This window comes from Branchiostoma floridae, chromosome 13 (assembly GCF_000003815.2).
Source record: "Branchiostoma floridae strain S238N-H82 chromosome 13, Bfl_VNyyK, whole genome shotgun sequence".
Lineage (NCBI taxonomy): Eukaryota > Metazoa > Chordata > Leptocardii > Amphioxiformes > Branchiostomatidae > Branchiostoma > Branchiostoma floridae.
Window position 1 is genome coordinate 16,521,581 of NC_049991.1, and position 13,781 is coordinate 16,535,361.

A 13,781-nucleotide genomic window follows, 5' to 3' on the forward strand; every position below is an offset into this window, starting at 1 on the left:
TGTCTGACCGTTTCTAAGATCATATCCAGTTGCTTGAGTAATTGCAATTTGGCATATCTTATGGACCTGGATGTCTAACCTTCATCAATGTAACATATTTCCTCTATAAGTTAACATACTTTATACCTCTCCATAACACGACTGTAGGTCTTCAGGAGAAATCCGAGTGAAACAGTTCCACGGAACCAGCGTGAGAGAGCGAGGCAGGAACCTGGAGCGTGTGCAGAGGAAGGGAGGTGTGGTCCTCACCAGCTACGGCATGGTCTCCAACAACTGGGAACAGCTCGCCAAGATCGACTACAAGGAGTTCGTCTGGGTAGGTTTTCTTTTATCGCTCAGTTCTCTACGTAATCTATTGGTGGTCCTCACCAGCTACGGCATGGTCTCCAACAACTGGGAACAGCTCGCAAAGATCGACTACAAGGAGTTCGTCTGTGTAGGTTTTCTTTTTATCGCTCAGTTCTCTACGTGATATATTAGTGGTCTTGACTAGCTACGGCATGGTCTCCAACAACTGGGAACAGCTGGCAAAGATCAACTACAAGGAGTTCGTCTGGGTAGGTTTTCTTTTATCGCTCAGTTCTCTACATAATATATTAGTGGTCCTGACTAGCTACAGCATGGTCTCCAACAACTGGGAACAGCTCGCAAAGATCGACTACAAGGAGTTCGTCTGGGTAGGTTTGCTTTTGTCGCTCAGTTCCCTACATAATATATTAGTAGGATGGCAAGTATTGCTTTCTGTTAGATAAGACTATATTTTATCATTACCGTTTTTAGATTGACAAAGCTCAAAATACTTCAAAGTACACAGCTGAAACTTTGATTCAATACCAAAAATTATTGCTTTGATTTTAACAGTTCTAGGCTATACCCACATGCCTTCCTCAGAATTATGAACAGAACACTTCATTTCTGTTTACTTCAAAATGCGATACGTGACATTGAGCATGTATTAGTCTTAGCTCGTCAGATTGCCATTTACATTCTTTTCTGCAATCTGAAATTTTTTCTTCAAGTTGTTTGTAAGGGGTTTTTCAAGCCCTGAATGTGTAATAGATATATGACAGGACCTGTTTTTGATTGTCCACTTGCACAGGACTACGTCATTCTTGACGAGGGCCACAAGATAAAGAACCCCACCAAGACGACGAAAGCCTGCCACGCCATCCCGGCCAGGAACAGGTTCATCTTGACTGGGACTCCCATACAGAACAACCTCCGGGTAGGCTGGCAAGGAAGCTTCTGTATCTATCCTAATGTATACTTATTGACTTAACAAAAACATGGTTGTATGTGCAAGATATTGAAATTTGCACACTGCAGTTGCAACTTTAAACATATCAGTTAAAAAAGTAAAACATTCTGCTCGGTCCCTCAGCACAATCATACTAGTTTTTGGTGTAATACAGTCGGGTAATTCCAAGTCCAGATCTACTTTGTTTCAAAACAATCTTCAAAATCAGATATACATATTACTGAACATTTGTACTGCATGTGCAATTTGGCCTCAGGCAAAAACTTGCAAATAAACTCTTTTGACATAAAAAAAATAAATATAGGATTTTCAAGGAATGGTAACTTGCTTTGCAGGACAGCTGTAGTTTGAAGGTAATCTACATGTATGGGTTGACCACCATGTGTAAGAAGAAAGGTCATTAATTCTGTTCTGTCTATGCAGGAGATGTGGTCTCTGTTTGACTTCGTGTCTCAAGGCACGCTCCTCGGGACGGCCAAGACCTTCAAGATGGAGTATGAGAACCCCATCACAAGGGTAGGTACTACTGTAAATGCATTTAAGTTGGCTGGGATTTAATTTTACGGTAGCGGGAAAGAGGCCTTTTCTCTGTGGTTTAAATTTCGCGGTAGCACCATGCACTGTAGTCTCTTGCTGCCATGGAAAAATGTTTGCGGTAGTTTTAAGTTCGCGGTGAAGCGGCCACCGCAAAAACCGCAAACATCAAACCACCGCGAAAGTTTCTGCATTTACAGTAAATCATCCATAAGGCCTAAAAAAATCAGATTTAGAATTCTTTTATGCCCATCTACCTATGTTCGTTACAGTTCCATTCTTTCTTAATTCATTAATAAGAAAACAATGGAAGGTCAAAAGGTCAATTTAGCCAACCTTCCTCCCTCAAATCAATACAGATGTTAATGTAAGGACAGATGGAGCTTATGATACATAGTTTATCTAATCAAGGACTCCTGGAGTATGAACTTTTCTGTGCTATATAAGTAGGTATTCCAACGCTACCGTGAAAACCCTCTGCCGTAGCGCGATCCGTAAATTTCCTACCATATTCCCACACTCGCGGTACAAAAACTATCCGGTTCTAGAGGCAAAGTTACCCATCAAAATAAAGGATATAAGTTTCTCTTTCTTGTGATGTGTTTATTTTGCTTGTGAATTGTTTAAAACGCCAGAAATTCGCCGGTGAAAACGGCGCGCCGTAAGCGGGGCGGCCGAAGCTGCGAAGCGTGGCTCCACACTTCCGTCTGCAGCCGCCGGGGAAGCCCCACTTTACTGCGCTTGCGCTTCGCCGTCTTAGACCGCAGCAGAATGAAAGTTGCACCATTTAAAAGAGCAGATTTCAAGCTTTGAAATGATGCCTGGAACATGACGAAAAATTAATTTTTCGGGGGATAAAAGTCAATTTAAAAGAATTCGTCGATCTTTATTGGTAAAAATCACCGAACAAATTTTATTTTTTCTTCTTGTTCCGGGTGCCAAAATGACGACAAAAACCAGGGCTACGTTTTGATGTAATCGGCATGTTAATAGCATACACACCGGTGAAGCGCCGAGCTATTTTCCCCGACGATCGCCCCGATTTGGCCGGCCGGCGGCGCCGCGCGATCCTGACGCGCCAAATTTTGGGCCACGCGCCCTTCAGAAACGGAGGATTGTGACTGAAACGGCACAAATAGAACCTTTTTCGACGCTATGGATGAAGAATTTCAAGGTAAAATACTTGATAGAACTTGTAGTGTTTGGGGGAGGGGGGCATGTTGATGAAAATGTGCTTTTGAACAATTTTTTCTCAAGTCAATCCCAGCAATATAATTTCTGTGCAATGTTTCTTTATCCATGTTTTAGTCATTAAACTTATGTAAAATGTTTCTTATTAATTATTTCTTATTGATTATTCTTAGTTTATTGCTTTCTTTAGTATATTGTTTATATGGATCATTGCATGGCCTGTTGTATACTGGTATTTTTTTTTCACTTGTTGAACTAATTAGACACCGTGGCCCCCGTCAGCCGGGGAACCTATGCCCAATTTTTTTAAAAAAATATCAATTGTCTTTTCAATGCTATCGTTATTGTTCTTGTGAATCATTTCTTGCCTCGTTCCAAGTCTAAAATACCATTGTGTATTTTTTTTCACTTGTTGAACTTGAGGCACCGTGGCCCCCGGTTAGGGGTCAGCCGGGGAACCTATGCCCAAATTTTTCAAAACACTAATGGGATTTTCATTGTCATTGTGAAAAATTTTTGCAACCAGATGGTGTATTCTTTGTCAGATTGTGCCAAAGGATTCTTGGTGTAGCAAAAATCATAAATCTGTACTTACCTGCAATATTATACTCTTGTCTCTACTATCAGCCTGGTTCCTACCGACCGGGCGAGGTTGTCGCAGTTGGTACTGACCTGTGTGAAAATCAACTCGCCCCGAACGGTTCGGACCGGTCCGAGGGCAGTCCACACGGTCCGCCTACGTGAAAGCCGTCCGGCCCGCGAGGCTGCCGGTCCGCGCGCCGGGCGGTGAACCGTCATTAAGTGGTTCAGCACGTTCGGCAGTTCAGGACCGCCGGACGCTTTGGGCGCCGTAAAACACTTAGAAAAAATTGCCGCCGCCCGGCCAAATTTTGTCTAAGTCCCTAAATTGTACGAAGCCGTGCGACAGCGCCCCCTTCCGTACACTAAGCGCAGCGACCAGAAGAGCGGTACAGTCCGTAGGTGAGACTATTAGACATTGTTAGAGGCATGCATTACGTCCAATATTGCGGGGCAACAGCCAGAGCGGGCGAACACTAATAGTAATAGCGTTGTACTACTGTCGCCTAAACAATACTAATAGACTAAGTAATCCTATGAAAATAAAATAGAAATGAGATTTTTCTACCTTCAAATCTACAACTTTTCTTCTATATTATATGTTGGCCGCGACTAATAAACGGATGATGTGTTTTCTTGCATATTCGTTCACCACGCACGGCTATCTGAAGTAAAGAGTAGAGTATAATACAATCTGATGGGTCTTCTAGTAAAGTTTACATACACTTCCAGCTTACAGTGTTGAGTCCACCTTTGAAGAATCTACTCCGCTACTCAGTGCAGTTTTTCAGCATGCGCGAGCGTTGCTCGGAAAGCCGACTGTCCAGTGCGCAAGATGATATTGACAAACACGGCGATCCCAGTTCCAGGCCACACCCGCTGAAATAAACAGCGGGTTGATTGACATCCCGCCTGTGAGGCTCACGTGAGCGGCGCTCTGGTAGTCTTCCCACCACACATTGGCCGTTCCCATGGCGCCATTCTGGCGGCAGCCGTTTGATGTGTACAGTGTGTGACAATCTATTTACTGGCTAGCCAATCGCTACTATTTGTACGAAATGAGCCGGAGACATCGATTTTCACTGCAAATAATGAGCAACATGATTGGTTGTAAGAAACTGAAACTGAAATCCTATGCCCCACTTTCAAGTTTCTTGGAAATTCATCTGAATATGGCGAGCCAAAACACGTTGTTCAACCACGTACTTGAGCCCCCTGGTCGTCAATAAGAAGTTTTAAACATACGCAGAAATGTGACAAACGGAGAAATTTTACGATAAATTCAAGTGATTCAGGCATTGCCAACATTTTCGCAGTTACATATTGCCACATTTTGTGACATAATTTAGGTTGTGGGCCCTGTCCGAGTTTTATGGACGGGAAAATATGTCCGAGTGGGAGAACTGCTACAAATGCCTGTTTATGGTACCGCCGGGCGGTCTAATGAAGTCGGCCTGCTCTCTCCTTGCAGGAAAATGTTAGTCTCTACAAGGACGTTATCTGATAGAATGTCCTTGGTCTCTACCAGACTCCAGGTCGCTGGAAAACCGTAGAAATAGAATAAATAGAAGAGTAAGCCGGCCAGAGGAGTGTAGCCGGCCAGGGAACAGTACGCGACCTGCACAGTTTAGATTGCCCATCACGCCCATGCAGCGTTGAGTGCGCGGATCACACCTACATGTTTATCCTCTCGACCATTATTAAAGGGTAATCTGCCACGAAGTACCAGTCTTTGCATCGTATCTCGTACACTACCAAATGCCGTGCATGCAGCATATAAAATCTTTATTGACACGACAAAAGTAAAGCGACTTTCGTAAGGTCTATAACTAAACAGACATATGAATATCTATAGGTATGAACAAGTCATTGTTACGAAGTCTGTTCTCATGAAGAATGAATATGTTTTAGTCCTGTTTGTCTCTTTATTTTTCTCTAGCGATAAATGAGAAAAAAGTCTTAAACACGTAACAGCAGATACCGCTTGGATAGTCGCAGTGGCATGGCGAATAAGAATTCGGCACGCCGTATTTCGTTTCTAAATCACACGAACGCTATATTGTCCGTTCTGCTGTCGTGTTTGATTTGCTAACTACATTGCCCACGCCAATAAAATCGTTGTCTTCCAAGCGCAGTGTAATAAAGTACTATAAGAAGAATAAACGACAATGCTATTGTAGGTCACCCTGGCACCTGAGGTCTTCACCACACCACTCGGGATTGATCATGCTCGCACGGCGTTAAAACGGACGGGGAAAAGTTACAGACCACCATTGTTTTCTGTAGAACTAAATATAATCTTTCTACCCTATGATTAAATAATTGTCTCTGGCGCTTTACAAATAAGACGACATTGAGTAGCGCTACGTTTCGATTGACTGTCATTGTACCAAACGACGATTCTGTCCAAATGTGCAATAATACGGGAGATAATGTTGAAAATGTATTTAGCATCTTTATTGCCTTTCATGACGTCCGGCATTATCTCGCCTTGTGGACAATACCTAACATGATTTGTGAAGTGCAATATTTTGAATGTTTCTCACTTACCAAAATTTCCACCATCGTTTGGAGTCAAAGCGCATGCTTTGGCCGGAAAGGAACTTGTGAGCAGTACCTGGTTGGATCACTTGTTGGACGACCTGCAGCAGCGAGACTTCAATCGACTCTCTGAAAACGTGTTGAGTTTGACCAGTGACATTATATCAAGAAAGTGGGACTAAAAACAAGTACAGTGCTGTGTCACGCTGGAGTACGGTATCCAAAACAGCCTCGGACACGGGTAACGGTTAGCCGAACATCTAACGCCACCATTTTACATGCATATTGTTGTTAGAAGCGTTAGAACTACTTTATCATTTTGACCTGTACTTAGCTTTAAGAGCACAAACGTACAATAAAAATTCGAAAATATATTACTCGTTAGTCGAAGCGACGACTGGATCAAGAAACGCCGTGGATGGCTGCATCCAGCACGTTACACTTACAGAAGGAGAGACTATGCACTACCCGTGCGTCGTAAATTAATAGGGGTTGGAGATGGTGACGCACAATCTAGGGGTCGGTGTCATGTTCCCCTGAGAAATTTGGACGCTTCATCCTTCGTAATATGAAAGGTTTAATAGACTTAGAGAACTGCCCTGGATCGGGCCAGGGACAGGCCGGATCTCAGGACACGCAACAGTGCTTCCCGTACCGTTCTGAACGTTCGGACCGGCTATCACGATTATTGTCAGCAGGGTGTCAAGCTTGAAAGACTCCCCTGTCTGCCCCTGGGGATAACATGAGCATTGCGCGTGCGTCGCGGTTATTTCAAATTGAAAACTCATCACTAAACCGTTTCCTGATGTCCTGTGTTATTTTTCCGCTTTTTAGTCTTATACTAAGGCTAAATGTACAGACTATCATGGATAAGTTGGAAGAGGTGTCGCGTGAGGGGTTTGTACGTTGTCGTTTCGGGTCAGGATACATCAAACTGCCATGGAGAGATGGAAATGGACTAGCAACACAAACAATTTGTGTGGAATTATGTTCTGGTGCTGTTCCAACCGACTGCCGAAACTTCCGTGGAATACGAACGGACTGGAATACAAACACCCCTTCTTGTTCAAGACTGAACTGGTAAGAAACTGTTTTACATCGTTTAGCTGTGTTACCAAGTGTGTTAGATGTGAAATTATCAACAGCACAGTCAAAATCCTGGCTAACTGAAGTATCCATGTATTTTTTCCGCACTTACTGGGACTCATGGGGGCTGTATTATGCACAATGTTGTTTCAGCGCCCATTTTCGTGGAAACACAGTGGTATGACGTAATTTTCACTTGTTGCATCAAAGAGGAAGTCATGTTTCCACGTACCGTTGCAAATTATATCATAAATATAACCTTCTCGGCGAAGATAATGATGTGATTATGATCGTCTTACAATTTCCGCATACACCACTGATCGGAGGTAATTTTAAATCCATGACGAAGGTAACGAAGTTGTTTCCTCAATGTCCCGGGTTTGATAAAACCTCCCTGGTTGGGGCCGGGGGCAACGTTCTCACGGGTCGGACATGTCGGAGCCAGGCGGATCTCTGGACACGCCACAGTAAATCCCGAACCGTTTGAACCGTTCGGACGGGCTATCGGGATTATTGTCAGCAGGGAGTCAAGCTTTAGAAACTCGCCTGCCTGCCCCTGGGGATAAAACCTGTGAAATTCCAGCGAAGTTGTTTTCTTCTCTGTACTTCAGTAGCGTATCTTGGCTGTGTACATGCACAATGTTGTGTAACAACTAAACGCACAGAACAAAGACTAAACTGTAGACTAAGCGTAATCTGAATTAGCACGTCAGGTGTCCATGTCCATGCTTCATATAGAGTAAAGAGAGTAGAGTACAACTACAACTGAAAAATATTAATATCAACGTTCCATAGAATTACTTCTCCTCACCATGGCATACTAGTAACTTCCTCCCAAGGACGTTAAATCCATGTCCTCACGAGCGGAATTTCCTCGACAATAATCCTCCCCGTTTAATATTGTTCCTCCTTACCAACTTTTCAAAAAGCGTTTATTCACTTGTGCCGCAAGTAAAGATTTCGCCTGCTATTCACACATGTGCCTTTGACGGGCATAAAAATCTATCAAGCGATGTGAAAGTTGAAACGTCTACGGCGTAGGTTAACAATAATCCTCTAGGGTGACGTCTTTTAATCTCTACTCATTCAATCAACATTGTATGATAACACTCGTGGTACTTCTGAAGCCTTCTGAATATCGTTGGTTTTACAAAAGTTAATGAAATCACATGCACAATAACTATACACTAGAGACAAGCAGATTTTACATCCTATTTGCTTTGCTGAATAATTTAAGTAGATTCTAGACTTACGGCCGAAGCTCAAAGGTGCGGCCGGACGTTGGTGATTTTGCCACCCTTCCAGAAATTGGAGACCCGTTGTAGTGTGACATTTTGATTCCTGCCCTACGAATCGGTCTGGTAGGCGGCTGTCCCCGGAGACCAGTTTTGCTGGGATTAGGACAGAAGGAAAGCTTTACGGGAACACCGGCCAGTCTTGTCAAAAGTCGCTTACAAGTGCGCAAAGTAAATTTACTGACGAAAGATTCCAATAATAACTGTGCAGACGTTTTATAATACGGACAGCATGACACCCAGCTAGCGGAGATGGTTGCTAATTATTTTGTCGGTCGCCACGCGATGATGGACAGCGGCACGCCTCTATACCTAAAGTTTCGCGCTGTGTGGGTGTGGCCTAGCCACTGGCTCGCAAATTGATATCTGGATCGTATTTTCCCGTCTTTGAATAACTTGCTCGTGAAAAAAGGCAAGAAACACAAAGGAAATGGGTATAATGACGACATCATTCTTAGTGGTATTCCTGTCGATGGATGTGCAAACTGTGCCAAAAATTAACATGTGGAACGTAAAATAAACAACAAACAACGAGTTATAGACATGTGCGCACTTGTCGGGCGGCTGTCCCAAAGGACCGGGAGGCTTCAATCAAGTGTGGGAGAGTTCAATTCACATATGGGGGCCAGCACCTATATCAAAACTAGTCTTATTTTAGACACGTAGAATAATATTTTGTGGCACTAGATTAACATATATTACCATTCAATATTTGGATACAACTTTCTTTCAACAAAATACAATGATGTTCAACACACACCAACAAAATGTTTGGCTTCTTCATAGGATCGTCTTCTTGTTTACGTTTGAGATGGGGTCACTGAACCCTCGCCGCCGCTGGGTGCGTAACGTGCCTAGCGTTGGCATGAATATATTAGGGCATTCAATGATGTTTATAAATGAATCTTCTAGATTATGGACTTAAATGTATATCATATATTAGTGATAGTGTCTCCAACACATGTTTGGTAACCACGCTTCAGTCGGAAAGACATCAGAAATGCATTACTTACGCTTTGTACATGGTTTGTGCGGGCAATCAAATGTTTCCTGGGACTCCGCACGCACATAACGTCAAAGTGAGGGCACATGTGATTTACATTGATTGTCTTGCGGCTGGTGTCATTCTGTAACTTCAAGCCGTCATTAATGATTTCACATTCAGTGTCTATAGGAGCACTGGCGGCAGAGGGATGAATTGCATTCAAATTCTTTCTATTTTGTAACGGCATTCCGGCGGTTCAGACCGTCCGAACTGTTTGGGCAGCGATTTCCACCTCACAACAGCACGATTTTACGCATTCCACGGGTGTTTGGGAGGTGCAGTTGCCATGTAAATTGGTGGTTCGCAGACGTCCGCAGACGTCCGAACCGGCGCCCCGCGGTGCTCTGCACGCCCCCAGACGGTTCGGATCGCTTTGTTGCTATGGGAACCGCCCGTTCGGCCGTCCGGCCCGGGCGGAGCCGTACCGGCTCGAACCGTTCGAACGGCCCGCTCCAGGCCGCCGCCCGAAAGCGTTCGAACCATGCCGTCCGGGACCAGTCCGGAACGTAGTCCGGGCTAGTCCAAGCGGCCAATCTGGACGCTTTTTGGCCGTCCGAACCGTTCTGCGAACTGTCGAGCGTCCGTCCCGTCCGACCGACCCGTCCGACCCCCGGACTATTGCATGGTTCGAACTGACGGTTCATGCCGGTTCGGACTAGTCCGGGACGGGCAAATTTTCACACAGGGAGGTTCAGTCGCAGAAGATGGCTCAGAAACAGTGACACTTACCTCCTACCATCTTGTTGCAGGTATTTATCTACTTAATCAATGATAATAAGTTACTCTATTCCTTACTCCAACTTGTCTTTCTTTCTTTATTGAATTCTTTATTTCATAAATATTGGATCATTCTGATTCTTTCGTCACAAGAAAGAAAGAAGTCATAAGAAAGATGATGATGTAGATGAACATCAGACGTGGTACTGGAGTAGGTCGTCATCCCCTCAGATGGAAGAACATTATCGCCATGGTAGACATGTTAATCATAAAACTAAAATAATTTTGTTTTTCAGGTGGAATGTAGATTGTACCAAGTACCAGATGTAGCTGATATAAGACCGGAGAGTGGAGCAGAGATATTGAATGGTAGAGGTCAAACATAATGTTGACAAGTTGTGCAGCCAGTTCCATTAGCATTAAGTTTGTTAAAGAATACTGTTGCTACCACAGAAAATGATAAGTAAGCCTGTTGTTTTTGTAAAAAGTTGTTTACATTGCATTATAAGGAGAAGTACATGTACCTGCAAGTACATCAAAGAAATCTGTATCGATTGTATGTATCCTGAAGACAGCCTTTGACCTTGAAAAATGTTGAACTTATCCTAATAAATTTAGTGTTTAAACAATGTCTACCTATTGATATTTTATTTCTTATTAGTACAAACATCTGTCTTCTATATTTTATCATACAAGTGTAAAGTTGCACTGTTGATACAATGTAACATCATGACTCAACATGAAAATAATTAATGCGACATATTCACACACTTACCTTTCACCTTGACCAAGTTGACCTTGTTATAAGGCAATTAATATTGCTGATATTCTATGGATGTGACATTGTTGGTAATATAAGATACCATAATGTTGTGTACATTGCAAAAGTATATGAAGCATGATATTTAATCTTCTGCAATGCGACTCAACTGGTGCAAAAAGTTGAAAAACACCATTAATCGTAACCCAAAATGTGAACTTTTAAACCCAAATTTACTTATGTTTTAAAGAATTACAGGTAAGATGACAATTATTGGGTGAAAGGACACCAGTGGGTGCTGTTATGTGTAAAATATTGAAAGACAGGGTTGTTCCTGTCAAGAGATACAAGTGTGTGAACTTTGGAGGATTTTTCCTTCTCCAGGGGTCAAAGGTCACGGTGCCACCTGTGTAATTTGTTGTGAAATGCATACTTCGACCCTGTGTAAAAACATAATAAAATGACATGAATGTTCAGAACTCTGTGGAGTGATTCTATGTAGTACATATCACAGGGAAATAAGATAAAACAAGCTTTGCAGCCTTTACTTACCTTTTCATCACCCCTCAAAAAAGGTGTTTTGTTCATTTTCATCATTTATCGCGCAGCCGGCCATATCTGAGGGTACGTTTTGGCAACTTTGTGAAGCCATATCTCAGCAACCCTTCAAGATATTTGCTTCATTTAAAAAGCATTTTACTCCTCTTGGTTAGCTCTTTCAGAAACAGTAAAAACAGTCATTGTATTGTGTTTTTAAAATTTTGGTTGGAATACCTAATATAAGCAGGGCTAGAAATAGTTATTTCTGCATACCTGCACTGGTAGAATTACCTGCACCAGACAAATTTTACCTGCACCACTTTGAATTTAGGAAGTATGGATCATACTACATGTAAATTGCTGAGGAACCATTGCTATTTTTTTCTTTTATACTTAGTAGGTAGTAACTAACAGTCAATGCAGCTAATAACAATCCACATATGCCTGCATCATAGGACATTTATGTATAAAACCCAGTACATGGACCAGTGCAGGTTAGGTGCAGGTAGACATCAGAAATAGCTGCACAGCTCCAATTTTACCTGCACTAACTTGCATGTGCAGGTGGTATTTTGAGCCCTGATAAATACTGCTGTACCTGTACACTCCCCAGGCCAGAGAGAAGGACGCCACGGCAGGTGAGATCCACCTGGGGAACCGGATGTCGGAGAGCCTTAGGCAGCTCATCGCCCCGTACTTCCTGAGGAGGACCAAGGCCGAGGTCATGCCCAAGGACAAGGAGAACGCTGACCCTAACGAGAGCACTGGAACGGACCAGGAACAAGCTTCAGGGTACGTTTTACTGTAGTACATGGTGGAAGGTACATGTATGATAATTAAGGGTTAATGACCCTAACGAGGGTGCTGGCACGGACCAGGAACAAGCTTCAGGGTACGTTTTACTGTAGTACATGGTGGAAGGTACATGTATGATAATTAAGGGTTAATGACCCTAACGAGGGTGCTGGCACGGACCAGGAACAAGCTTCAGGGTACGTTTTACTGTAGTACATGTTGGAAGGTACATGTATGATAATTAAGGGTTAATGACCCTAACGAGGCAGCTGGAATGGACCAGGAACAAGCCTCAGGGTAAGTTTTACTGGTGAAAACCTTGCACATCGCCACTTTGTATTCTTCAGCTAAGAGAAAGGTTATGCCACCAAGTATGGTGCAGCATTACCAAAATGGTGCTGTATAACACTGAATGTCTATACTACTACATGTATACTACCACTACTTTTACATGGTGGAATGTATGATAATGGTAATAAGATAATGGTCAGACATTTCAGGTAGCATCCACTATCTTTAACCCAATTACTAATGAAGGACAGCGGACAGATGCTATTTGAAACGTCTGACTTAAAACTTTTACAGCTACTTCTTGAGTAACTGCTAAAGCATAGTAAAGGTTTAACTTGTGTGTTGTAGGAACTCCTTCCCTTCTCTGGAGCGGAAGAATGACCTGATCCTGTGGGTGATCCTGTCCCGCGCCCAGCAGCAGATCTACAAGGACTTCCTCAGTCTGGACAGGGTTAAAGAGGCAAGTATTTAACCCTTCCACTGCCAAGATCTGTAACAAAAATATTATTGCACTTGTGAATGCATGGACGATTGCACAGCCAGGTGAAGGTTAACTAAAATTCTAGGATTTTCATGTACCAGTTTTTTTAAGTGCTCCTGCACCATAACTTCAATGAGGCTTTTGGTCCTAGGAGTTGAATTTCCTCAAATACACTTTAAACAGTTAACATAAAATTGGTGAATATGAGATCCGAAGTTAAATCATCATTTCTTACATAACACAATGTACTAAAGAAATCAAAGAACCCAGTGCATTTCGTATTCATTCACATGTTCAACCTGGATGCAGAACCTTCATTGATGATTAATTAGCATGATAAATTATTTCTGTAATTTGTACAGATGCTGATGACGACCAGGTCACCGCTGGCAGAGCTGAATGTGTTTTTGCTACAGACGGCTGCTTTATTCAGACTCGACTCTTGTACCTCCAGCCTTGTCAGGCATGACAGTCACTGTTGACGAACAAGTTTTAAATGCCGAAAAAATGAGTTAATCAAACTTGCAACATAAGGATTATCAAAATACTGGCACGGAACGATATAATGATGATCAAAATGAATTCAATACTGAAACCAAGTTACACAGACAAAAAAGTAATTATGCCTTCTTATTGTAAGAACAATAGAAAAATAACTGATTAATCCC

General features: G+C 42.7%; 1 protein-coding gene across 1 annotated transcript in view; it reads left to right on the plus strand.

Annotated features, from left to right (window-relative positions):
• The window catches only part of LOC118428562 (DNA excision repair protein ERCC-6-like), a 36,197-nt gene that overhangs the window by 9,131 nt on the left and 13,285 nt on the right, over positions 1-13,781 (plus strand). Inside the window, exons 6-10 of the mRNA XM_035838658.1 lie at positions 148-316; positions 1,100-1,225; positions 1,682-1,774; positions 12,160-12,338; positions 12,981-13,092. Coding sequence (XP_035694551.1) covers positions 148-316; positions 1,100-1,225; positions 1,682-1,774; positions 12,160-12,338; positions 12,981-13,092 — 679 coding nt within the window. The remainder of the gene's footprint in view (positions 1-147; positions 317-1,099; positions 1,226-1,681; positions 1,775-12,159; positions 12,339-12,980; positions 13,093-13,781) is intronic.